Source organism: Hemiscyllium ocellatum, chromosome 4 (genome assembly GCF_020745735.1).
Source record: "Hemiscyllium ocellatum isolate sHemOce1 chromosome 4, sHemOce1.pat.X.cur, whole genome shotgun sequence".
Taxonomy (NCBI): Eukaryota; Metazoa; Chordata; class Chondrichthyes; order Orectolobiformes; family Hemiscylliidae; genus Hemiscyllium; species Hemiscyllium ocellatum.
In genome coordinates, this window is record NC_083404.1 from 100,295,323 (window position 1) to 100,322,955 (window position 27,633).

The window sequence follows — 27,633 nt, forward strand, 5'->3', positions numbered from 1 at the left end:
GGATATTGAGACTTTAGAGAAGGTAGAGGGAGGATTTATAGTGAGGACTGCAGGTGCTGGAGATCAGAGTTGAGAGTGTGGTGCTGGAAAAGCACAGCAGGTCAGGCAGCATCCGAAGAGCAGGACAATCAACATTTTGGGCATAAATCCTTCATCAGGAAATGAGAACATTTAGAAAAGGTACAGTGCAGATTAATTATGAAGCTATCTGCCTTATAGAATGTGAATAAACAGAGAATGCAGAAAAATAAAAGCGGAGTACTATGAATGATGGAGGCTTGAAATAAAAACGAGTGCTGAAGGTGCACAGTCATTCTGTGGATCATAGAAAATCCTTTACAAAGAGACTTGAGATGGTGGAGTTCACCTTAAAAGATAGCAGTTTGTTCAAATAATGTGCCAACATTCAAAATTAGATTGGATAGGTGGATGAAGACAAAGGGAGGAAAGTGGAATGGGAACTGAATAATTAACTGTAATTTGGGATCATTTGCCGTTGCGGAAAATAAAGTCTAGCATAAACTGTTTGGTTCAAATGGATTGTTTCTGTATATTTCTAAGGGTTTCTCCACAGTAAAAACTCTGCAGGTATGCCGGTTTCTTGGAGAATCACAGCAACGAAAATCAATGGCAGAGACATGCTGCTTTGTTCTCCAATTATCCATTTCAAGTTTGGCAGACGCTCCAGGAAAATTATGTAAATTGTTGGAACTTTGTTTAGAGACCAGGAGAACATCTGAGGAGTTCTCTGCCAAAACCGCAGCCCATTTTTGGATGTGGGATGTATTGCAACATAGCTTGTTTATTTCAAATTTTTGTTCACTTTTAGGTTTCAAGAAATTTTGCATATGAAGTTTCTGTAATTATAAGGTGATATTTGTGGTGAATAGGCAATAGGGCATCTGAGATCTCTCTGAACAATGGGACAAATTTATTTAACAGTGAAATTAAAGGACGGAGGAATGACCAAAGAAAAGGCTGGAAAGAAGAATCTCATCAAAGTGAATTCAACTTTATTTCACGCACAAAAATAATGAGGAAGAAAAGTGAATAAAGATAGAAAGAAAACAATTTGTTGCAAAAGCAAGGTAAGAAATTTAAAGGAATTCACTTCAAAAGTATACAAAAACCTGAAATGTAACGTTTTCAAATCAACAACAAATATTCAATATTAATGAATAAGATTTTTATATTTGCTCACTTTTTGAACAAGGATATTGATTGGAAATCATCAAAATGATCATTTTTTACTGTACTTCTGTTGTTAATTGCTAGATGGCTCTCTGGGGTAAAGTTAATGAACAATTAATGTCTAAATCCAACAAATCCATGAAAAGTAAAGGGAGGTTACATCCATGAAGCAGAATTTACAGAACAAATTCTGCAATGAATACAATGCATAGTTTACAGAACATCTCTTTCTGACCTCAGGTTGATGACCAATTTGTTTACTGATAAAACCTTACATTCAGATACCATTATCTTTTTAGCAAAATCTGAAGCAATATTATTTTGATAACTTATTTCAGATTTAATATTAATTGCACTCCAAAGTCCTTCAGGAAATGGGCATAATGAATTGGAAAAAGGGGTGGAGACCCATGATCTTGGCTTTTCACTCATTTTTGTAGAAGCAGTTGTTGGCTATTCGGCTCATCATGTCTGCCATGATATTCAATAAGACCAAGGTTAATATAGTTATCCTCAACTCTACTTCCTCACCTTTTCCACACAATGCTTGAATCCCTTACTGATTAAAAATCTGTCTACTTAGACATGAAAGTATTTCGTGACGGAGCCTCTACATCCCTCTGACATAAAAAATTCCACAAATTCACTGCCCTCTCATAAGATAAAATCCTCCTCATTTCTGCTTCAACTGGTCAACCTCTGAAATTGAGATTATGCCTTTTATTTCATAGAATCCCTGCAGTATGGAAGCAGGCATTTCCCATTTCTGATCTACCGAGCCTGCATGTCCCTGGATGCTATGGGCAATTTAGCACGGCCAATTCACCTAAACTGCACAACTTCAGACTGTGGGAGGAAACCTGACCACCTGGAGGAAACCACACAGAGAATGTGCAAACTCCACACAGTCAGTTGCCCAAGGGTGGAATCGAACCTGGATCCCTGGCATTGTGAGGAAGCTGCTAAGGACTGAGCCACTGTGCCACCCCTCTTCTCCCACAGGGAAACAATGTCTGCACCTATGCCCTGCCAAGCCCCCTAAGAAACTAAATGTTTCAATAAAATCTCCACTCATTTCTTCTAAATACCAATGAGTACAAGTCCAAACTGCTCAACCTCCCCATAAGAAAATCTATCTCTTCTCTGGACTGCCTCCAATACCAGTATATTTTTCCTTAGATAACAGGACCAAAACTGTTCAGAATATTCTAAATGTAGTCTGATTAATGCCTCATAAGGTTTTAATAAAACTTCCCTAGTTTTAAACTCCATTCCCTTTGAAATAAGGGCCAACCTTCCCAGCCAGCCTCTGAAATTGGATGCTGACTTTCTGTTAATTAATCATGAGCATTTGCAAATCCTTCTGTGCTGCAGCTTTCTTCAATTTTTCTTTGTTAAATACTATTCAGCTCTTCTATTCTCCTTCTGCAAAGTGCATAACCTCACATTTTCCGATGTTATATTCCATCTTTCAAGATTTTGCCCACACAGGTAACCTCCCGATATCCATTTGTAGACTCTTAGTGGCATCATCTCTATTTACATTCCTGTATATCTTTGTGCCATCTACAAACTTCCTGATAGTACATCCACTTTCCTCATGAAATTCCTTCAATTAAATAGTTATTAAATGTGGCGCCAGCACTGATCCCTGTTAAACTCTGTTAATTTCAGCTTGGCATCCTGTTTTATCCCAAACCTCTGACTTCTGTCTTCTAGCCTACCCTATAAGTAAGCTAAATGCAACCCCTAACACAATGGGCTCTTATTTTATTAATTAGCCATATATGTGCTATGTTATCAAACTCCTTTTGGAAATCCAAATACATTATAACCGCTGGTTCCACTTTGCTATCCTGCTTGTTACCTTCTCGAAGAATTCTAATATATGTAGCAGACATGATTTCCCTTCGAAACCATGTTGACTCTGTTTGATTGAAATGTCTATTTCTAAATGTTCTGCTATCATATCCTTTACAATATACCATAATAGTTTCAAAATGCCAGATGCTTAGCTAACTTGCCCATGGTTACCTGTTTCTGCCTCACTCCAATTTTGAATAAGGGTTTTACATTAGGAGTTTTCCAATCCCACTGGAGCTGTTTCAAAATGCAAGGTCTTTTTAAGGACTGTTGCCAATGCATCCATTATCTCTGTATCTAATTCCTTTAATATTTTAGGATGCAACTCCGCAGTTCCAGGGGATTTATCGGCTTTAGCGGGATTAGTTTCCCTCACATGTTTTCTCTAATGATAGTTATTTATTCATTTTCTCCCCTTGCTCCCTTGATTATTTCATAATTTTGAAATCCCATTGATGTCCACAACCGTAAACACTGATGCAAAATATTTATTCAATTTGTCTGCTTATTTCCTGCCTCCAATTATTATTTCACCAGCCTCAAAAAGCATGTTCACTTTCGCCAATGTGTTCTTTTTTATATATTTAAAGAAGCTCTTCCTAACATTCCTATCTTACATGCCAGCTTAATATTCAATTCAGAAGGACATAGGGATAAGCATTAAAAAAAAGCCTACCTGTATGAATGTCTTTGGATGAGGGTCTGTAGAATTCTCGATAATGCTTATTTTACCAGGTGCCTTCCACAAATTCTCTTTTACAGTAATCATTACGTGAACATTTGTGCCCAGCGACAAGGCAGCTTCATCGTTTGCACTCACTACCAGCTGGTAGTTGTCTTGTACGTTTGGATCAAGTGACTGGTATCCTGAAAAAAAAACACATATTGAATAAAATGTCACTTGTTATCATTCATCACTCTTCCTGATTCAGAAGCAAATTAGGCATAAGGCACTTTTGATTTCACTAGGTGAAAGTGAGGACTGCAGATGCTGGAGAACAGAGTCTATATTAGAGTGGTGCTGGAAAAGCACAGCAGGTCAGGCTGCATCCGAGGAGCAGGAAAATCAACATCAGTTTTCCTGCTCTTCGGATGCTACCTGACCTGCTGTGCTTTTCCAGCACCACTCTAATATAGACTATTGACTTCACTGTTAAGCAGTGTACTACAGGCATTGAATGGGATGCCATCCACTTTTATACTGCTCAAGACAAATTTCTAGCTCTGCAAATTCTTCCACCTGTGAGCAACTTTACAGCAGACCACCTTCAACTTATGGTGCTTCAGGCGTTAATTAGCGGAGTATTCATTAGAGATGGGGGCTATGGTCTGTGTGCAAGAAGATGAGATGAGAAAACGCACTTGGTATCTTCATTAGAGATGCACTATACAATGGCAAACATTTATGTTTCATTATGAATTTATTTAATGTGATACTTTAATAATATTTGTATTTTAAATGTGCTAATATAGTGGTAAATATATTTTATTATTATAGTGATTGGGAAGTAAAAAGTTACCAGGGTTCACATTAAAATTTGCTTTCTCTCTCTAGACCACTGACTGCTTTGGCAAAAAAAAACCCCATGATCAGTGGATTCCATAAGTTTAACAGTGTTAGCTTTATATCAGCCCAAGTTTGCATCCAATTGACTGCTGAGGCCTCCTTGGAAACTCAGAGATTGTAAACTATGGCATGGTCAGAGTTACTAAGGGAGGAAAGAAAAGTACAAGAAACAAAGTTGTAATTAGCATCACCAATGCTAACAAACAGGCTGTGGGAATGGTCTTAGAATGTACTTCGATGAGTTAAGGAGTTATAGGATTGAGGGCTAGGGACACTGGCCAACGTACAAGAGAAAGACCAGAATAGTGAGACAAGTTGCAAGCACTGAATAATCAAGTACCAGTTGTGTTACAGAACATAACTTAAGAACATAGTGGAAGAATGAAATTGGGGCAAGTAGCCCTTCACTGAATACTTGTTCTGCAAATACAGAAATTTAGGATTTAATTGGTTGGATCATGGAACAGAAAAGGTATTGGAGTGAAAAAGAACGAAAGAATAAAACAGATAAGTGAGTCATAGCTCTGTGTTATGTGCACGTACAATTGTGTAAATCAACGATCAAGCTCAAAAATGACAGAGTTGATGTAATGTGGAGGAGTTGGTATCGGATTGGGGTAGACAAACTTAACAGTCACACAACACCAGATTATAGTCCAACAAGATTATTGAAGTACTAGCTTTCGAAGTGCTGTCCTTTCATCAGGTAACCGATGAAGGAGCAGAGCTTCGAAAGCTAGTGCTTCCAAATAAACCTGTTGGACTGTGACCTGGTTTAGTGTTACCTTTAGAATTGATGTATGAAGAAAACTGGATTGCTGGGACTATTTTAACTGAAGTTTACAAGAATGAGGGCACTCTCATTGGAAATTATGAAATTCTAATAGGACTAGACCAATAAATATAGGAAGGATCTTCCCAAACCAGATAGTCCAGGACCAGGGGTTGCAAACAAAGGATACAGGAGTAGGACATTGAGAACTGAGATGATAAATTTCTTCATCCAAAGAATGGTGAGCCTGTGGAATTCTCTGTGACAGAAGGGAGTTGAGTCCAAAACATTGAATATTTTAATAGGGAGCTAGACATAGTTTTTAGAGCTAAAGGGATCAAAAGCAGAAAGAGGGTGTTGATCAGCCATGACCATGTTAAATGAAGGGCTGAGTGGTCTATTCCTGCTCCTGTTTTCTATGTAACTACATTAAAAGGAAAGAAGAAATTGAAAGAGAATTATTTAAGGAAGTGAGTGTGTTATACGTGGCAATCACAAGGAAAGATGATAATGCAACTCCAAATTAACTACTTATGACCTTCTTAGATCTAAGCTGTACTGACTAAGTTTGGAGTCAATGGAAAAATTGCTGGAACCAATCCTGAGAGTTTGGATGAACTGTGACTTGGAAAGACATAGACTATTCAGGGATAATTGGCATGGTCTCTTTTAAGCGAATATCATGCCTCACAAATTTGATTGAATTTTTTGAGGAAATGACAAGGAAGATCAATGAGGGTATGCTGTGGATTTGTCTACATGGATTTTAGTAAGGCATTTGGCAAGTTCCCACATGGCTTACTGACCAAAGAAGTAAAAATGTATGAGGTCCACGGCAATATGTTCAACTGGATGAAAAGTTGGCTCAGTAATAAGAAACAAAGGGAAATTGTTGATGGCTACCCTTGCGAATGGAAAGCTGTTTCAAACTTTGTTCCACAGGGTGTTGAGATCCCTGTGGGGTGCTGTGGGCTGTGTGCAGGAAGATGGGATGAGAAAGCGCATCAGGTGTCATAAGGTCAGCATTGGCATGATGGGCAGAATGACTCTCTTCTATGCTGCCTCTTTTCTATGGTTCTAGGATAGCTAAGGAAAAGTACATTTGAAGGGCCAGAGTAAACCAACATACTGTTGGAAAGATTAAAACAGAAGAAAACATGTGTGCCTTCTTCTCTTTAGATTAGTTGTACAACAGAAATGCCAACTCTTTTAAACATGTGTCACAATGAGAAATATGAGACAGATTAAAAGGATGACATAACTAAACTAACTAGAAGTTTTGATCTAAGATTTAAGTTGAGATTCCTGGTTAAAAAACACAAGCTGAACATATTTTAAATGTGGGAATTCTAATCTGGATATGAATTGAAAAATGAGAACAAATGGTGACATTTAGCTTTGGATACTGCTAATTGGAATTAAAACATTGCTTGGGTCTGAAATAATGCATATGTATTCAGTTTGAATAAAAGGAAGAAAATTTGACAGAGAAATCTAAAAGAGAACTTGAAACGTTGAAACACCATTCTGAAATTCTCAAATTCAACTTCCTCACTTGTTTGAGAAATATCAATTGAGAAGATTCCATTGCACACGGTTTGTTCTATTTTCACAGACAAGGGGCAGTGACATCATTACTCTTAGATCTGAGAATTTTTACCCACCCCCTTTTAGACAGGCACAAAGGTAACCTATTGCACTGGCAGTTTATGATGAACATATAACTTTCCAAATGTATTTATATTGAGCATCATAAGAACTTTTAAGTTTGTGAATTGTCAGATAGGTCTGAATGCATTAATTCATCCTATTTTGAGCAAAATAGATCTTTGTAATTTCTACATCTAGGTAATTGCAATTACAGGCAGCTTCAGTTGTTTGGTCAATCATCAGCAATGCATTGACGTTGATAATTCAAATTCAGTTGAACTAATTTAAGTTGGCATTCTGAAATTAAATTTTAAAATGACAGTAGGAAAACAGCTTTAATGTTACAAGCTCTGGTAACGAGAAAGAAACTCAATTTTAATTCTATAAACTCTGATAACACTTAACTTTTTATGTCAACAGAATCTTTTGAAAGTATCTACATTGAACGGTAAAGATAACAATTTCAATAATGATGATACAAGGATATAGTTCAAATATCCATTTTAGTAAAAGAAATGGTCATGGTTAACATACCGTCTTCTGTTGTGGAGATTTTTCCTGTTTGGTTATCAATCTGGAAAAATATGATGTCTTTACTGTTTGGGATTTGTTGTAAAATGCTGTAGTAGATTTTACCATTAGGAGTTTCAGGATCATCCAAATCAGTTGCAGTTACAGACATGAAAGGCTTCCCTGTAAATAGATTTAGAAAATTACATCATAAGCACACAAATATAACTTCCCCGTACCCAATGTGAAAGCTCCACTTTTCATTGCTCTAGAGTACCCTCCCCAATATCTCACGAAGTAGCCATTCGTCAGGGGAGAATATGTGTTACGACATGGGGTATACCCCTCTGCTAATTTAAACCCGACGCACAGAGAAGCTCACTTCGCGCTATAATCTGTTAAATTTTGAGAGGCAAAAGAATTATCCTAGATTTCACTATTGAAAGTAATAATTAACAATTGTATTCTTGAAGTCAACAGAGAACATTAGAACCACTACTTACAACTCCTTTCTCTTAAACCTATCTTTTACTTCCCGCTCTACAATTCTGGTCCAATAAATTCCCTCTTAAATTTATGGCAAAATCATTTTCAAACCCAGGTATGGTCTTCAGCTGTCAGACTTTCTCTGTACATTCCTCTAAGTTGACTTTGTGTTCTGCTGCACAAATGTCTTATGGACAGGTACCTTCCAGAGAGTTATTCTGCTGGCAATTGTTGCTTCTTGGCAACTCTTTTTTGTTCTCCTCCTAATTGTTCAAAATGTCCGGTTTTATACCTCAAAACATCAAATCATTTCACTGTTTTGATGTCCTCCCAAACAGTAAAATTCAAATTCAATTGGATTTTTGTATCTGGGCATAATTTAAACTGATTGTCTGAATTTGAATTTGTTTTTGTTCCATGGCAACACAATTCCAGCTACTTGTTTCAACCAAATGTTACATTTTTAAATTGTTCAGTACACTCTGTGTTTCTGTCTCTTAAAGGTACAGTACACCTCTACACATCATAACATACTGATGAAATTTAATGGGAACCAGGCCTGCATCTTGCTCGTGGTTGAGAGTGTGGTGCCGGAAAAGCACAGCAGGTCAGGCAGCATCTGCAGAGCAGGAGAATCGATGTTTTGGGCATAAGCCCTTCACCAGGAATGAGGTTTGTGGGCCAGGAGGCTGAGAAATAAATGAGGGGCTTGGGTTGGAGGGAAGGTAACTGAGAATGTGATAGATGAAGGTGGGGGAGAAGGTGATAGGTTGGAGATGAGGATGGAGCAGATAGATGGGAAAGGTAATGGTCAGTTCAAGAGGGCAATGCCAAGTTGGAGGCTTAAGACTGGGATAATATGAGGGGAGGGGAAAAGAGGAAACTGGTGAAATCCTCATTGATTCGGTGTTGTCATAGGGTTCCAAGGCGGAATTGGAGGTGTTCTTCCTCCAGGCATCAGCTGGTAACGGTTTGGCGATAGAGGAGATCCAGGACCTGCATGTCCTTGGTGGAGTGGGAGGGGGAGTTGAAGTGTTCAGCCACGGGGTGGTAGGGTTGGTTAGTGCGGTCATCCCAGAGATGTTCTCTGACATAATCGACAAGGAGGCATCCTGTCTCCCCAATGTAGTGGCAACCACATTGGATGCAACGGATACAGTAGATGATATTGTTGGAGGATACAGGTAAATTTCTGTCAGATCCTCACTTTCTCCCCGCAACTTGCTCATGTACATGACCAATGGCTGTTACTCCTCATTGACACTGACATGTTTGTGAAGTCAGCCCAAAGTCTAATCATTCAACAGCAACTTAATATACACTTACTATTGTAACTTACTCAACACACTCAACATTAGTATTATTAAAAACAAAACAGTTTTGACATTTCTTAAATCTAAGCCATAAAAAGAAAATTTAGGAAGGATGAGTAAAAGCCTGATTGAAGTAATAGCTTTTTAAAAAGACATCTTATAACAGAAGAAAGAGAAAGAAGTTCCATTGGATGAAAAGTATCATTATCTCACAGTCACATCTCTGCCAAAACCATTTAATCAATATGATCATCAGTAGTAAACCCAAGAATAACAAAGGCTTTCCTCAAGGGCCTCATTAATTCTAGGTACAAGTGATACAGGGAGCATTGATAGTCCACCTGTCATTCTACCAGGGCAAAGCTGAGAGCAATAAACAGAATTGCAAGGAGATTGGCAAGAATAAGCCATGGGTTAGGAAGATGTTAAATAGATTAGGTTTGGGCAGTTGAGGTTGCTGAGCCTCACACCCATTGTTGAGACAGAAGGGAGTTGCAAACCTATTTAAGACAGAACCAAACCTGGTGACAACAGTGTAAGGAAGACACTGTACCAGAAGAATTGGCACTTTCAAGAGTACATTCCTCGAGATCAAAGAAAGAAAAGCAAGCATAGCAGCAGGGTGGGTGTGGTGGGTAAAGAGAGAAGAGGAGATGTGAGTTTTAAATGTGGAACTTTTAAATAATCTTATAATTGTGGGAAGTTTTGACTTTTTGCAGAGTTGTGGAGATGCAACAGAGCTTTAAAAATGATGGATGTGAACTGATTCCAGATCCTTATCCCCATTCCCAGTTTTCACATCTTTTGATATGAGAGAAGGCCACAGGCAGAAATCCAAGCCCGTCTGTTCTGGACCTGGTTGGCTACACTGTGGGTGTCAGTATCTCCTGGCTACAATCAATTATCAGGGAGTCTGGCCTACCTCTCAAGGACTCATTGTTCACTTTGTCTAAGAGAAGTAGTGAACTATAGTCCAGATATGGGAACCTTTGAAGAGATAACTTCAGAAGGACTTAGCCATGCCCCATACCAATGCATGCTCTCTGATCCACCTCCAGTAGCCCTTCATAACCTCCCTACAACCTCTTCGAACCCCCAATGGCCTCTCATTCCTTCCATGAAAACTCATAATACACCTATGTTCATTCATCCAGTACACACTGCATAGATTCAATGAACCAGACAGTAACGACAGTATAGGTGAATATGTTTAAGAAAAAGCTAGGTGTAACCTTTCTTTAAAAAATGCTGCTACAAAACCCATTAAATTCTCTATCCACCTGACCTTTAAATTATTAATAACAGAAACTAAAAGCATTTGACAGCTCTATAACTTGTGTAACTAAACATTGAACCAATGACAAAATTAAACCCATTACAGTCTGTAAAGCTGGGTTTTCTCTTCTGTGCATCTGTTTCAACAAAGTAATGGAGTGCTGGGGCGCTCAATAAGCTTCATCGTGCACTTGTTTTGTTTCATCTGCAAGCATGTATTCCACTCAGAATGACAAACTAAGGCCCCAGCAGCCAGCTTTGCAGCATCTTTCTAGTAACTGCCAGCCAATCTTTAAATTACCAGATTATTTTTATTCTTTGTTTTCTGTTGTTTAACTGCTTTTTAAAATCCATGCTAATATTCTTCTGACACATAAGTAGGGAAAGGAAAGCTGCGATGAAACCGGAGCCATCAAAGTCAGAAAGGATAAAATCACAAGCAGGGTCGGAAGTACAGAATAATTATTTTACTTCAAAGAGGCAGAACCAGTAACATTTGGTTTCCATATTGTAAAAAGGCTGTAAAGACATTGGGGAGAATGCAAATATGGTTTACATGAAATGGGTTGCAGTTTATATTGATGTTGCTATTTTCAGTGCAACTTCCTGCACAAGATTAGATTCCCTACAGTGTGGAAACAGGCCCTTTGGCCCAACAAGTCCACACCAACCCACGTCCCTCTGCCTAACACTGGGCAATTTAACATGGCCAATTCACCTGACCTGTATATCTTTGGACCATGGGAGGAAACCCATGCAGACACAAATAGAATGTGCAAACTCCACACAGACAGTCACTCAAGGCAGGAATTGAACCTGGGATGCTGGTGCTGTGAGGCAACAATGCTAACCACTGAGCCAACACGCCACAAGGTATGCATGGCAATAGAGCAATGATTCACTTTCTTCTGGAAGGGTAAACCAGAGAAGGGTCTTTGTACTCATTACGCTGTGTTTGCCATCATGAATTAAATCACAGATATGCTGACACAACTTACAATTGATATTAACAAACAACTCATGACCCTATACCTTCAGCTTAGTATCACACTAATCAGTGATTGTGCCCTCCACTCAATTTTACTGATGAAACCCAAAAAGCTTTTATGCAGATTTAGATTCTGTATTGGCTGCCATACCAAAAATAAAACAAACCAGTTCTACTGGAAGATTTTAATATCAGAGTTGGATTTGCCTACATCAGTCGTTGAAAAGTGTGGCACTGGAAAAGCAGAGCAGGTCAGGCAGCACCCAAGGTATGTTCCTGATGAAGGGCTTATGCCCGAAACGTTGACCCTCCTGTTACTTGGATGCTGCCTAACCTGCTGTGCTTTTCCAGTGCACACTTTTCAACTCTGACCTCCAGCATCTGCAGTCCTCACTTTCTCCTCCTTCACCTACACCATTTTGAAGAGTGCCATCGGGAAGGAAGGGTGGTGAAATCAAATACCAAGAGACCCCAACCACCTCATCAAGTACACTAAGTATGGTCTCACCATTGCAAATGTATTTTCATCAGAAAGATAAATACAAGGCAATCTCGAAACACCCTGATCCAACCATTGACACCTCTAGGACTATATCACTGTCTGCATCTGAGCTGGGAAGGTTCCAGACTTCATTCACATCATTCAACATAAAAATAACTGCTAGGTAGGCCACAGGCATTTACACTCCCCCATGAGCTTGCACCTGTCATCAAAGCACAGGATATACACAACAAAATCAAGGAGAAACCTTAACATCTATATTCTCTAAGATATAGAGATAAGGGAACAATCCAAAGTGCAATATTCCTCCTGTCTTGTTCTCAACGACTTGATAGGTAAAGAAGGTCAAAGCATTCAATTCTATGCAGTTCTGCACAATACAGATAGCTTCTTCCTTGTGATCAATTCTATAAAAAGCAAATGGTGCACACCCCCACTCAACTGAAAACAGCAATATTCTTCCCAAAGTCGATGTAGCTGTCGCAAGAAAGTCGGGAGGAACAGGACCGAAATCTCTCAACCAGCTACCTTTAGTATCAGACAAAACAATCAAAACAATCTTTCAACAACTTCAAAGATCAAATTTGGGTGAGCTGCCAACACTTGTTGAATTACAAATGTCTGTTCTACTGATGATGAATAACAAGCTGTGTGGTCCCAACAACATTCCTGCATTCATTATGAACAACATTCATAAAGCTGGTGTTCATAAACTCAATCTGAGATCTTGTTGCAAAAATCAATGAAGAGCAGGTATGTACTTCATGACTTCCACAATGTCACCACTGGTTCACTTTTCAAGAAATAAATTTGTGAAATCTATAGAAGCATCTCTTTTCTGTGGGGAATGTTTCCACACAAATCCTCCAGGAAAACACCCCTTCCAACAATATACAAATCTGCGATCCCTGTGCAGTTTCTCATCATCCACTGAACTGCAGGCATGATATTTGTTGCTCAATTAATCCAAGAGGAGTGCCTGAAAGAATGCAAATTGCTCTACAAGACATTTATTGATGCGTAAAAGGCAGACTGACAAATAGCCTTACATTTTTTTAATGATTGTCCCTTATTTTGATTGTTTCTACTGGAAAAAAAGGGCAAAGTGGCCACTTGCTCTGAATCTAAATCTTTTATCCATCATTTCTAGAACAGGTCTTGCTCTTCTGGTCACTACCATCTCTCTCCTGTAATGATTCCCCTTAGAAGCCCTTTCAAGAATGCTCCAGAGACATGTCTGTACAGCAAAACGTGTTACTATTCTGCAATTTTCTCATAATAGTATAACATCTTTTACAATGGAATGGATGCTAAGCCTTTTTGGAGTCAGATTAGCACGAAGTAAAATAGTGTGATTGTGATAACTGACCGCAATGTCTACCACTGCCTTTTCATAGTAATTTGAGTCCAACTTTCACATGATATGATTGAATTTCACCTTGGTTGAACGTTTTCAACTTCAACAAGGTGAAAGCCAAGACTAAGACAGCTCTCCAAGTTATCTAAAACTTATAATATCCTGACAACTGCATTTTCATGGCTCATAATAGAAGCAAGCTCTTCAACTCTGTGTATAAATGGTTGGTCTCTCACTTAACTTCAGCAAGACCAAAATACTCCATCAGCCTTCCCCTACAGAAGCACCTACAACTATTTTTATTGACAAGAGATGTGAAAGGTAGCTGAACACCTTTCAAATCTTAACAATTTTGTTTTTAAAAGGATCATATCAAAGTGGAATGCTACAATGCTAACAAAGACATCCAAAAATTATGCAAATATGTCTTTGACAAAGGACATTAGTGGACAAAGGATTCAGGCTACAATACTGTTGCTGTCTGTACTTTTTTATATGGTAGAACGATTAGGTTGACCTACAAAAGGCACATCTGGATGCTGGAGAATTTCCATCATGCTGTTCTTGTAGGATACTCAAAGTCATGTGAGAAGATAGCTGAACAAACTTCAGCATCCTCAGCAAGTTCCTCCAGCATTGTAAACATGTTTGTGCAAAATCAGAACTGCTGGTCCATGGCATCCTCATGACAAATCACCAGCTTCCAAAGCAGACTGCCTTTTCACAACTTTAATATGACACCTAATCTTGAGGAGGACAGGGTAAATGTTTTTTAGAACACTTTGAGGGTCTCAGTGAAAGGGAAACAAATTGACATCAGCGCAGAGGAGGAATTTGTTATGAACTCTACCACATGGCGACATTTCTTCCAACAAGCAGGAACATAGTCAAAAACTGACCGCAGCAAAGTGGCAAAAGATGAAAGCGAGAGTAAAAACCTAACACAGCACACCCCCATTCCATGGGATAGCTCTCATTCTGTCTGCCCAAGATTAAGTAGCTTCAGGATTGACCTGTTGAGTCACCTGAGGATGCACAAATCATGAGCCAGATAGATACTGGCTTCATTTCAGGAGATTGACAATGTCAACAGTAAGAAATGCAAGATTATCCCTATCAGGAAAGGATGTGCAGGCTGAATCCCTTGAAAGGGTTAGCTAAGTATTGACCTAATTTGAGAGCTATACAACTGGGAGAGGTTTGAATGGAGTAAATCGAGAAAGAGACCTGATTTCCAGCAAGCTGGAGACCATCTCTGGCCGTGAAAGTGACAGGGTTTGTCAAAAATTGTAAGTCCTGCCCCAAATCCCAGCCTGCCTCATTATCACTGAGTGAAATTGGGGATAAGCAAGTTCTAGGACACAGATAATCATTTAAATGACCATTTACCTAGAGTGATTTTTTTTTGGAGTCCGTGAAATGTAGAAGCTAGAGTGTGGAGAATAGACTGGGAAACAACAGATCTGTTTTCAATGTGTTTCTTTTGGATAGATGGAGTACTCCTTTGGAGAACTGAGCTACGCCTTCAAATATGGTCCTAGAACAGATTAGAGGTAAGGGGTCTTTTGGTAAAGGCTTCAGTTATCCTTTAGAGGCAGGTGTTAGTAGTCCTTTGGGGGTAATTGTGATCAGGTGCCCTTGGGACTGTTAACTGTGGAAGGGATTGTGCATAAATGTTGCATAAAACCTTTGAAATTGTCAAACTTATCACAAGCTATCAACAACATTTCACCTGTCAAGAGGTGTCTGGAAGTATCAAAATATCTATTTATGAATAACAATGCTTTATTCAAGAGTGCAATCTGCAATATAGAGGTTTATGTACTACAAATATATTTCTTCTCCTATGTGCATGGGTAGTTGTGGATTTGTTTTTCTTCATTCATGGGATTTGTTAGTCATTGCTACAAAAGCCAACATTTATTATCCATTCCTAATTGTCCTGGAGAAGGCAATGGTGATCTACCATCTCAAACTGCTGTAGTCCTTGTGGTGTTTGTCATGCAGTGACACCGAAAAGGTTTTTGGAGAAGGAATACTAGGATTTTGACCAAGCAACAGTAAAGGGAAAGTAGTATTGTTCCAAGTCAGGATGGTGTATGTTGGAAGGAAATTTGCAAGTAGTGGTGTTCCCATGCAACAACTACCCATGTCCTTCTCAATGCTACAGTTTGCAGGTTTGAAAGGTGCTATTAAAGGAGCTTTGATGAGTTGTTGCAGTACTCCTGTTGATAGTACATTCTGCTGCCACTGTGCATCATGGCAGAAAGAATAAATGTTGCTGGGGTTTAATGGGTCCTCAATTAAACAAATTGTGATGGTCTAGGTAGTATAGAAATTCTTATTGTAGGAGTTGCATTCCAGAATATTTGAACAGTTAGCATGGTAAGTGAAGTGCAAACTGCAGGTGGAATTAGGCACTGTGTTAGTATATAGGGATATGGGATGGAGAAAGTGAGGTCTGCAGATGCTGGAGATCAGAGCTGAAAATGTGTTGCTGGAAAAGCGCAGCAGGTCTGGCAGCATCCAAGGAACAGGAAATTCAACGTTTAGTTCCTGATGAAGGGCTTATGCCCGAAACGTCGAATTTCCTGTTCCTTGGATGCCGCCTGACCTGCTGCGCTTTTCCAGGGATATGGGATACCAGGCCAATGCTCACAGTTGGTTATGTTGTATGGCCGGACACACATAAGACAAGGGATTGAGTGGTGATGAGGGAAGTGAAGTGGTGTGAGCTGAATGTTGTTTTTGGGACAACTTTGGTGGAAGTAAGATATCCTTTGGGATTGTGAAAAAGCATGCTTGTGTGTAGAAAGTACATAAGCTCATTGGGACTTGCATGGTTGTGGTGAGTGAGATATAAAGGTTGTCAACAGAGCTATAATGATCCATGGAGATAACTGGGACATATGGTGGGGCAAAATGAAATGGACATAAGGTGGCAAGGAGGGCCAGTAAACCTGTACAAAATGTATGAAGTGTCATGGGGGTCAATACAGGGTCATGGGCTGACACAGGGTATATGAGGGACATGTAAATGGATGTGTGTGCAAAAGGATTATGAGCTTGAAACAGAAGTTTGGATTATTTATTGGTATAAAGGATATGGGCATCTCTGACAATCACCAGCACTTTTTGTCCACCCCTTGTTTCATTTGAACTGAGTGCTTGTTAGAATGTTTTGGAGAGTAGTTAAGAATAAACCACATTGCTCTGGGTCCAGAGTGACATGTGGGCCAAACTGGTTAAGGATGACATATTTCCTTCCAGAAAGGATTTTGGTAAACTAAATCAAATTTTACAACTATTGGCTGTAGTTGCTTGGTCACTATTAGATTAGATTTTAATTCCACATTTCTGTGTCGAGATTTGAACTCATGTTTCCAGATCATTAGCCTGTGCCTTTGTGTTACTAGTCCACTGACAACCCCACTAGACCACTGATGACCCCGTGAAGGTTAACTAATACAAGTTAAAATATGAATGCAGGAGTAGGAGGGATGTGTCCTGTTTTTTCTTTATTTCCAAACTTATGTAATGTGCTGCAGTCTCCAAGAAGACTTTTTGCCCAGTCATCCTCAGGTACCAGGACATCTCCCTGGTTCTTCCTGACTCACCTGGTCAGGTTCCCAATCCAATGTGTATTCTTGACTGAACTCCAAAGTGTAGCAGGTCACTTGTAAAAGTTAGGTTCACAAAACTGGGATTTCTCCCACCTCTGATCCTCATTCAGAAACCAAATGGCCTTTTTTTCTGTGCTGCATGTTCTATGTAATTCATTATCAATGGATAAATAACCTAGAGCAATATCCCACTTACTACAGTGTGAGGTCCAATGCTACAAAGATTGCACCAACTGAAGAACTCCACAGGCAAGGACCTGCTTGTCGGGTCAAGTGAGAAATGAATATGATTTTGTCAGGGTCATTCATGTCTCAAGTAAGTCTTCTTTTTAATAAAATGAATGCATTTTAGAGAAGCAGAGGACAAGAGAGGACACCTGAAGTAGAGTGCAGGAAACATTGGCAATAGCAAAGCAGGAATTTGCCCACCAGAAGTGAAGTGTTTTTACAAGCAGCAATGGAAACACCAATAGAAGAAGTACAACAAAATAAATCAGGACAGAGGAGCCTTAAGAAATAGCATGAGAAACTTCAGCAGAATGATAGCAGTAAAACACTGTGGGAAGAAAGAATATTGGTAAAAAGCAGAGGTATATCACAAACTGCTGCCACAGAACAAGGGGGCACATGGGATGAGTACAATCAGAGTTGTTTTTTCATTTTAAATTATGTTCTTAATTGTTATTCTTCTTTAATTAAGCTAACTAACTGTAAAGTAAGTCCAAATGAGTTCATTAGTACAAATTAATTTGATCATTTGTCATATCACTACAGTTTTCAAATAATAAATTAAGTCTAAGGATGTTTAAAATGAAAAAGGAAGGGAATGCAATTTTAAAGAGTTCTGAATTTTTCAGTATTGTAAATAACAGGACTTAAGTAACACGTTGAATTTAACCACCCTGGAGAGTAACGTGACATCAGTTTAAGGAAATGAGCTGATTAGTCAGTGGGTAGTGAGCTTTTATTTGTGTCTGAAGTTCACTTCTGCTACATCAATTAATGGTGTAATAAATAAAGGCAAGGCAGAACATCTCAACTCCTTGGAATAGTAATTTGTTGCACGGGAGGGCAACAGGATGCTGTGTATCATGCATAATCACGTGTGCAGAAAATGTAATAGTCTTGATAAGTCATATTGCATGTTTTGGAATTTGAGCAGCGCTGCCTTCACTTTATTGCATTGTGACATTGACAGTTTTGAGATGTTTTCTGAGGCTGAGTTTATTAACATGCCCAATCCATTCTTTTAAGAGTTTGTAGGTAGATAGAAAATAGTGACAGCCAGGCAATCGAGGAGAACCAGGCAGATTGTACAGCATTCCCTCAATACATCTCACTCTCTAAACCAAAGGGGAGACAATGATCTCATAATGTATCATCACTGGACTAGTAATTCCAAGACGCAGGTTAATGTTTTATGTTCTGAGTTCAAATCTGACCATGGCATATGATAAAATTTGAATTCAATAAGAGTATGAAATTTAATTCTAAAAATTAATTTTTAAAAAGCCTAACAGTGACCATGGAAACATTGGCAAATGTCATTAAAAAATCTGATTCACTAATGGTATCTAAGGAAGGAATCTATGATCCTTACTTGGTCTGGCCTATATGTGACTCCAAACTCACAGCAATATGGTTGTCCATTATCTGTCCTCTGAAATGCCTATAGCAAATCACTTAGTTCAAAGGGTAATTAGGTTCTGACAATAACAATGTTGACCCAGCCAGCTATTCACACATGCCATAAATGAAATTTTTTAAAAAAAATTTCATTCTGAGCTATACAAGAGGGAGCAGGAGGAAGATTGGGAAAGCAGTAGTGATGGAGATTCTACAACTGGGGAGTGGACACTATTTCTGCAGCCAGAGTTGTGAGTCCAGGATAATGGGTTGCCTCTTAATGCCAGGGTCAAGAATGTTACTAATCAGGTACAGACCAAGTGCAACAGTGACAGTGAATAATTTTCCAATGTTCATATTGATATAAAGAGGGATGAGGTCCTACAAAATAGCGTTTAAGGAACTAGGAAAGAAATTAAGAAATCACAAAAGGGTTCAATTAACCTCCTTGTCTGGAATGCCCTTGGAGTTAAGACCTCCAACACAATTTTGTTCTCTGCAGACAACAACTATGATTTTTTTGCATAGCCACCACTAACTTTACTCGACAATTCACAACTGAATCTGGAACTGTCTGCCCCAATACATTCTCAATAGCAGTTTTTTGTTATCCAATTGCTTCATTCATTCATTCGCTGGCTGTGCCAGCATTTATTTTTCATCCCCAGTTGCCCTTGAGTGGATAGTGAGCTACCTTCTCAAACTGAAATAATATCAAAATTATCCACATTCATAATTGGACCTTAGTTACAGAAATGTCACATACCAGGCCTGGACTTCTGGCGGACCACTCCATCATACTGTTGTTCTGTGAATATTGGTTGATTGTCATTTATATCACGAAGTAAAATGGTGACAACTTTAGGTCCTTCAACTGTTTCTTTAGCATCATTTTGACCTACTATCTAAAAGCAAAGAAGGTGAGACAACAATTATTTTTTAAAAATTAAATCATTCTATTCACCAATAGATAATTGCATGAAAAGGAAGCCATCCAAATCTATCACTTCTCCACCAAGAGAATTGGAAAGCTGTTCATTTTGTTGGCATTATTGTTGGAGGACAATAATCTTAGCTGCAGGACAACATTGCAGAGTAACATTCTAGTCTCAGCTAGTTTCAGCCGCTTCACCACTGGCCCTCCCTTCAGAGCATAAATTAATGTGATTGCAGCAGAATCAATTCCATTTACAACTGTTTCCATGAGCAGCAAGACCTGGACAACAACATGTTTGAACTAAGATGTGATAATTAACATGCACACCACACAAGTGCAAGATATTGACCATCTTCGACAAGAGAGAATCTAACCATGACCCCTTGACAGCCAATAGCTAAATCCTTTAGTATTTAAATCTGGGGCTATCATTGACCAGAGACTGAGCTAGACTAACCATGCAAAATACTGTAGCTGCAAGACCAGGTCAGAGGTTGCCAATGTTGCGACAGGTCACTCACATCTTATTTCCCCACTTCTCCACTAGCCTTGATAAGTGCAGATCCCAGAACACCTAGGAAGCTCAACATCATTTTGTGTAAATCAGGTGGTTTGATGAGTACTACATCTGTTTTTAAAAGCTGCTGTCGAAGGAACTTCAGTGAGTGATCACAATGCATCTTGTAGATGGTTCACACTGTTGACACTATGCATAACTAATCATGAAGGGAGTGATTGTTGAATGTGATTGATGGATAGCCAGTCAAGAGGACTGCCTAGTCCTAATGGGCTCAAGCTTCTTGACTATTATTGGAGCTGCATTCATCCAGTTAATGAGATTATTCCGTCGGGGAAGCAATAGGTGAATTACTCAACACAAATTCTTCATCAATGAAGATCCCCTCTTCTGAACTTATGAAGGATGGAAGTTTATTGGTGAAGCAGCTTAAAGAGGTTAGGCCTAGAGAAATACCCTGAGGAACTCCAGCACAGATAGCCTGAAGTTGAGATTTTGACATCCCCAACAATCATAGCCATCTTCCTTTGTGCCAGGTATGACCCCAACCAACAGAGAGCTTGCTCCTTAATTCCCACTAATTCCAGTTTTGTTCGGGCTCCTTGATGCCACATTCAGTTAAATAGGAATGACTGACTATGATGTCAAGGACAGTCACTCTCTCACCTCACCTCTCGAGTTCAGATGTACTGTTTCATTTGGGGCCAAGGATATAAGGAGGTCAGGAGCTGAGTGGCCCTGGTGAAACCCAAAATGAGCATCAGTAAGCAGGTAATTCCTTTGTAAATGCCATTTGATAGCACTGCCAATGATCCCTGCCATTACTTTGCTGATGTTAGAGAGTAGGTTGATGGGGCAATAATTTGCCCAGTTGGATTTGCCTTGTTTTACATGCATGGGGTATACCTGGGTTAATTTTCACATTGTTGGATAGATGGATTGGAGCAGCTTGTCCTATGTGGCAGCTAGTCTGGAGCACAAGTGTTCAGTATGATTGTTAGAGTTCTTTCAGGACACACAGTCTTTACAGTATCAGTACCTTCAGCCAGTTTTGATATCAAGTGGAGTTAATTGAGTTAGCTGAAGATTGGCATCTGTGACACTGGGGACCATTATGGATTGATCAGTAAAGCAGTAAACAATATGAAAACTTGTTGATTGGCAAATTGCGAAGAGGATAGCTTTAGATTATAGGAGGAAATAGACAGCTGGTCAAAATGGCTGATCAGTGGCAATGGACCCCTGCTGTTACTGGTTGCCAGAAATGATATGGAAAAAAACATGGCTGGTCTATCAGTAAATTTGTGAATGAAATAAAGATTGGTGGAGTTGCAGATAGTAAAGATGATTGTCAGAGGACACTGCAGGATCTAGATCAGTTTGATGCATGAGCAAAAAACGGCAAATGGAGTTTCATCCAGACAAATGTGAGGTGATGCATTTTGAAGGTCAAGTACAGGTGGAATTTATATAGCAAATGGCAGAACTCTTAGGTGTATTGATATGCAGATAGAGCAGGTCCACAGGCAGTGCAGATAGAAAAGGTAGTAAAAGGTTCCTACGGCATGCTTGCCTTCTTTGGAAAGGACATTGGGTATAAGGATAGGCAAAGTTATGCTGTAATTTTAGAGAACTTCAGTCAGGCAACACTTTATGCATCCAGTTCTGGTCACCACAATACCAGAAGGATTTGGATGCTTCGAAGAGGGTACAAGAAAAGCTTGCCAGCATGTTGCCTGGTATGGAGGAGTTTAGCTATGAAGGAAATTTGGATAGATTGGATTTGTTTTCGATGGTACATAGAGGTTGAGGGGTGTTTATAAGGTTGTGAATGGCATTGAATGAGTGCAAATTATGATGCTTTTTCCCAGGGTGGATGGGACAATTACTCGGTGATACAAGTTCAAGTTGCGGGAGGGGGGACGTTTAAGAGAGATCTACAATGCAAATATTTACTCAGTATGTAAACATGCACTTGCGATGCCAAGGCAGAGAAAACTGTGGGCAAAGTGCTTGAAAATGGGATTTGAATAGTTGGTTGGTTGTTTTTGACCAGTACATTTTGCTTGATTAACCAGAGGTCTTTATTCTGTGACTCTCTATGACTCTTTGACCACAGAGGGAGGCCGAAATGATCACCCATTCAGTGCTTCTGGCTAAAGATAGATGCAAATACTTCAGCCTTATCATTTGCACTGATGCTAGTCTCCCACATTGTTGAGGATGAGGATGTTTGTGGAGTCTCCTCCTCTTGTTTAATCATCCACAATTATACACAACTGAATGTGGCAAGATTACAGAGCTTAGATCTGATCCACTGATTGTTAGACTGTTTAGCCCTATGTTCTGCATATTGCTTTTGATAGTTATCTTGCATTGTAGACACTTTGTTTCGATATTACTGATGCAGTTTCTGGCATGATGGCAATGGTAGAATGTGGGTTGCACTAGGCCGTACGGTCACAGATTGTGTTTGGATCAATTCCACTGATGGCCACAGTGTCTTACAGATACTCAGTTTTGAGTTGCTAAATCTATTTGAAGCCTATCCATTTTACACAGTGGTAGTGCCATACAATATCGTGGATCGTAGCGTCAATGTGAAGATGAGTCTTTTTCTTCACAATGATTGTGCCGTTGTCACTCCTACTGATGCTGACATTGATGGATGTATATGTATAGGACATATACATGTAGTTTGGAAGGACGTTGTTGAACAGATTTTCCCTCATACTCATTCACTTACTGTGTGCTGCTGACCCAGTTTAGCAACTATATCCTTAAGGACATGGCCCTCATCATTAGTGGTGCTGTTACTAAGCCACTGTTGATGATGAATATTGATGTTCTCAACTAGACTATGTTCTGTACATTCAGCACCCTCAGTTCTTATGGAATAGGATCCTTCCAGATGTTTGTAAGAAGGATTTTACAGACACAACAGGCCTGTGTTTGCCATTGTCATTGCCATCGGTCAATGTAAGATGCTCCCCAAGACTAAATGTAGACTCAGAGACTGGTTTGCGGAGCATCTGCGCTCTGCACACATCAACCAATGCAATTGGCTTCATCTCTTTTCAACCTATATATTTGCATCATCACTGACATACAGCAATGTTTCAGTATTTGGAATTTATTCTTTCTGCTTACCTTTAATTCATACGATGCTTTTTCTTCACGGTCCAGGCTCACATTGGCAACCAACCAGTTGTCTAAAATGTTGAATGCGCCATTTGTTTCACCAATTATTGCAAATGTCTTCACATCAACATTCTCTGACGTAAACTATAGTGAAGGAAATGACATAATAATCTAGTGTGTGTGTGATACTGTAAACTATACAATCAAGTACCAAATTATTCTACTATCAGCAATACAAATAACTAAAGTAAAATTCTATTGTATCTGCATGAGTATCTTAGGAGTTACAGGGTGGATGTTATGGGGCAGCTAGGTCCTCAGCAACCTGACTATTGCTCAGTAATTTAATGCTGGGAGCAGGAATAATTGCTTTAAGGTGGGACCTCTGCTTCCCCAATACCATGTTGATGGTGGTGGGGGGTGCATGTGGTGGGAGGGGTGGGGGGATTGCTTCTGGCCAATCAGAGGCCCAGCAGCTCAGTAGTCCCTGCAGCCCCAGGTCTAAACACTGGCTAATACTGGGACTACAGGCAGTCCCAGAACACAGGAGCTTTTGGAGCCCTGACTCAGGGGGTTTCTCTGATAGGCCTGGATGAGAAGAGTGGCAGTTGGAGGGCCCAAGTTTGACAGACTGAGGGAAAGTTGGTGTCATGGGCGACAGGTAGTAGAATGGTGCCCTATTTGAGCCCAGGGTTCTACAATGGAGGACTCTTCATTTTCCTGACACCAGTCCATATACCTAAAGCCACCAGGCTATCACTTGACAAGGGCGATTTCCTGCCAAGGGTAAAAGAACAGGATAAAGCCTTTCAGTGGGCATTAATTACCATCACCTCCATTATCCCCATAATAGCTGGCACTGGTGGATGGTGGGTAAGTAAATAGCAGGCAGACTACTCAGTGAATTTTATGAGCCCCTACCTACTTTCAAACATATAAAATTCAACTCATAGTGTACCTCAACAAGGCTCCAATGTGAATCTAACACCTGTTCTCCAGTTCTTTCTCATTTCTAGTTCTATGGAGGGGACCTATACAATCAATTATAACCCATGTAAAATGCAGGGATTGGTAACAAAGGTGCTGGTTTTATTACCGCCTGTGGATTACCTACCATTTGGCATGTATGACACGTATGGTAAAAGTTAACCACATTCTTGTGCATTCCAGGCCAATAAAACTGTTTTTGTACCTTAGCTTGAATCTTTTGTATCCCTAGACAACCTCCTATAGGTAGTTCATGTGCTACCCATAATACTTCTTGTCTGTATTCTACCTGCAACACAATCTGGTGCACTTCAGCCCATTACTTCTCTGCACTAATCTGCCTTGGTCTCCATTTCTGTTTTAGGATTCTATCTTTCAGATAATAACACTCGCGAATATTGAGGTATACAACATAGAACGTAGAAACATACAGCACAGAACAGGCCCTTCGGCCCACGATGTTGTGTCGAACATTTGTCCTAGCTTAAGCACCTATCCATGTACCTATCCAATTGCCGCTTAAAGGTCACCAATGATTCTGACTCTGCCACTCCCACAGGCAGCGCATTCCATGCCCCCACCACTCTCTGGGTAAAGAACCTACCCCTGACATCCCCCCTATACCTTCCACCCTTCACCTTAAATTTATGTCCCCTTGTAACACTCTGTTGTACCCGAGGAAAAAGTCTCTGACTGTCTACTGTATCTATTCCCCTGATCACCTTATAAACCTCTATCAAGTCACCCCTCAAACTTCGCTGTTTCAATAAGAAAAGGCCTAGCACTCTCAACCTTTCCTCGTACGACCTATTCTCCATTCCAGGCAACATCCTGGTAAATCTCCTCTGCACCCTCTCCAAAGCTTCCACATCTTTCCTAAAGTGAGGCGACCAGAGCTGCACACAGTACTCCAAATGTGGCCTTACCACCTGATGAAGAAGCAGCACACCGACAGCTAGTACTTCCAATTAAATCTGTTGGACTATCACTTGGTGTTGTGTGATTTTTAACTTTGTACACCCCAGTCCAACACCGGCATCTCCAAATCATTATTCATGAATATCCTTTGCCTCTTTTTCAGAGTACGCATTCTCATATGTATCTTTTATCATCTTGTCTTTCTGTTGCAAGACTCTTAGCCTTTCAGGACTAAACACTTCTGTCTGACCCTTTGCTTGTTTAGGTTTTTCCTGCACCATTACGTCAAACAGGGTATCCACTAACTGAATCTCAACTCCATAATCTTTCTATTTACTTTTTGCTTCGTGCTGTGACTTAAGATAGTGGAATCTAGTTACTACACAGTCTGGGAAAATGCCAGGATATTTCGGATTTAACTCCTCAGTTTCTTGGTCTTCTTTGGGCTTTTCCACAACAAGGGGTATCACTCCCACCTTGGATCCTGCTTAATAATTCCCAAGAACAAACTGGATTCCTGGAACTGACACTCTGTCAATCACTCCCACTGTAACTTCCCAGTCTTGAATTGGTATTGCAACCTGATCTTGCAGTTTAGATTAGATTACTTACAGTGTGGCAACAGGCCCTTCGGCAAGTCCACACCAACCCACCAAAGCGCAACCCACCCAGACCCATTCCCCTACATTTACCCCTTCACCTAACACTAGGGGCAATTTAACATGGCCAATTCACCTAACCTGCACATTTTGGAGGGTGGGAGGAAATCAGAGCTCCTGGAGAAAATCCACGCCGACACTGGGAGAATGTGCAAACTCCACATAGAGAGTCGCCTGAGGTGGGAACTGAACCCGGGTCTCTGGTGCTGTGAGGCAGTAGTGCTAACCACTGTGCCACCGTGCTGCCCTATCTTACATGGGGGAATGCTAAATTTCTGTCCATCGATCCCATAAATTACCATACCCCAGGGTGACAGATCAGAACAAGTGTAAATTTGCTCATATCTTACTATTGAAGACTGGTTAGATGCTGTATCTTACCCAGAGAGGCATATTCTTTGTAGAGATCAGGTACTAACTCCATACCCAGCCCCTGCCAAGGCTGTGCACTCTCCTGCAGATCCTCGACTCTTCTTGGGGTATTCCTTTACTACTTTCCCTAATGCCACTGGCTTCGCTTCTTTTACCACATCTTTTCCCACAGTGTCTTTCTTTAACGACCAGCATTGTGACTTTACCCATCTTCTGGCAGTGAAAACACCTTTTCCCAGTACCCTTCTAATTACCCAGCATTGTAATTTTCTTTGTCCCAGTCCATTACAGTGAAAATGCCTGAGGCCTTTCACCTACTTTCCACCCTCTTGGGCTTCTTTAACATGTGGTACACTCTTGCCAGCATTCTCTACCCTTCCTTTCATAGTATAGGATCTCCCCTTTTCCCTTCAATCCCTCACAGGATGAAATTCTGGCCAGAAGCTTATCTTATGCTCCAACATGTAATCATCTGCTAACTCTGCTGCCCTTTTCACTTCCTGAACTTTCTGTTCCTCGACATGAATTATTATCATCTCTGGAAGTGAATTTTTAAATGCCTCCAACAGAACAATCTCTCTTAGAGCCTCATAGGTCTCATCTATCTTTAAAGCCCGCACCCATCTATCAAAATGACTATGTTTAATTCTTTCAAACTCAAGTAAGTCTGACCTGGTTCCTTCTTTATGTTTCTGAATTGCTGTCTATAGGCTTCTGGTACCTTTTCATAAACACTTAAAATAGCCCGTTTGACTTCTTCCTAATCTTTTGACCCCTCATCTGACAGCGTAGCAAATACCTCATTAGCTCACTACCAGTTTAGTCTGAAGTAGCATATCCCATAAATCCTCAGATCACTCTATCATCCTAGCCAATTTTTCAAATGAAATAAAGAAAGCTTCAACATCTTTCTCATCAAAATGTGGCAGAGTTTTGACATATTTGTATATATCGTTATCTCCATCCTGTTAACTTGACTTGGCTGACTAAGTTGCAACTTCTCAAGTTAAAATTCTCTCTCTTTTTGCTCAGCTAAGAATCTTCTCTCTCTCTTTTTCCCTCTCACTCTCTCTTCTCTCTCTCTTTCCCTTTCTCTCTCCCTTTGTTTACCTTCTAACTCCATTTTCCTCAATTGCAATTTAAGTTTTTCAAACTTTACTGCACTTGTCTGTTTCTCTGACACACCTAAGTGTTTGAGTAACTCACTTACAATTTCAGCTTTACTTTTGTCCTTGCTTAACCCAAATGTAACTTCTTTGCTAATTATAAAAGTATGGCCTTTTTCTTTCTTTCTAAACTTACTTGGCAACTTTGAGAAGCATCTTCAAACTCCAGAACTTCTTTAGCAACTTTAAGAGCCATTTCTCTCACTTTTAATT

At 39.8% G+C, this 27,633-nt stretch overlaps 1 protein-coding gene across 2 annotated transcripts in view; it reads right to left on the reverse strand.

The window, feature by feature from the left end:
* cdh17 (cadherin 17, LI cadherin (liver-intestine)) overlaps nt 1-27,633 on the reverse strand; it is a 95,629-nt gene that overhangs the window by 47,777 nt on the left and 20,219 nt on the right. For both annotated transcript variants that reach the window (XM_060823667.1, XM_060823666.1), the window contains exons 4-7: nt 23,328-23,462; nt 19,490-19,628; nt 7,578-7,736; nt 3,731-3,921 (exon numbers count right to left, since the gene is read on the reverse strand). In XM_060823667.1, coding sequence (XP_060679650.1) covers nt 3,731-3,921; nt 7,578-7,736; nt 19,490-19,628; nt 23,328-23,462 — 624 coding nt within the window. The remainder of the gene's footprint in view (nt 1-3,730; nt 3,922-7,577; nt 7,737-19,489; nt 19,629-23,327; nt 23,463-27,633) is intronic.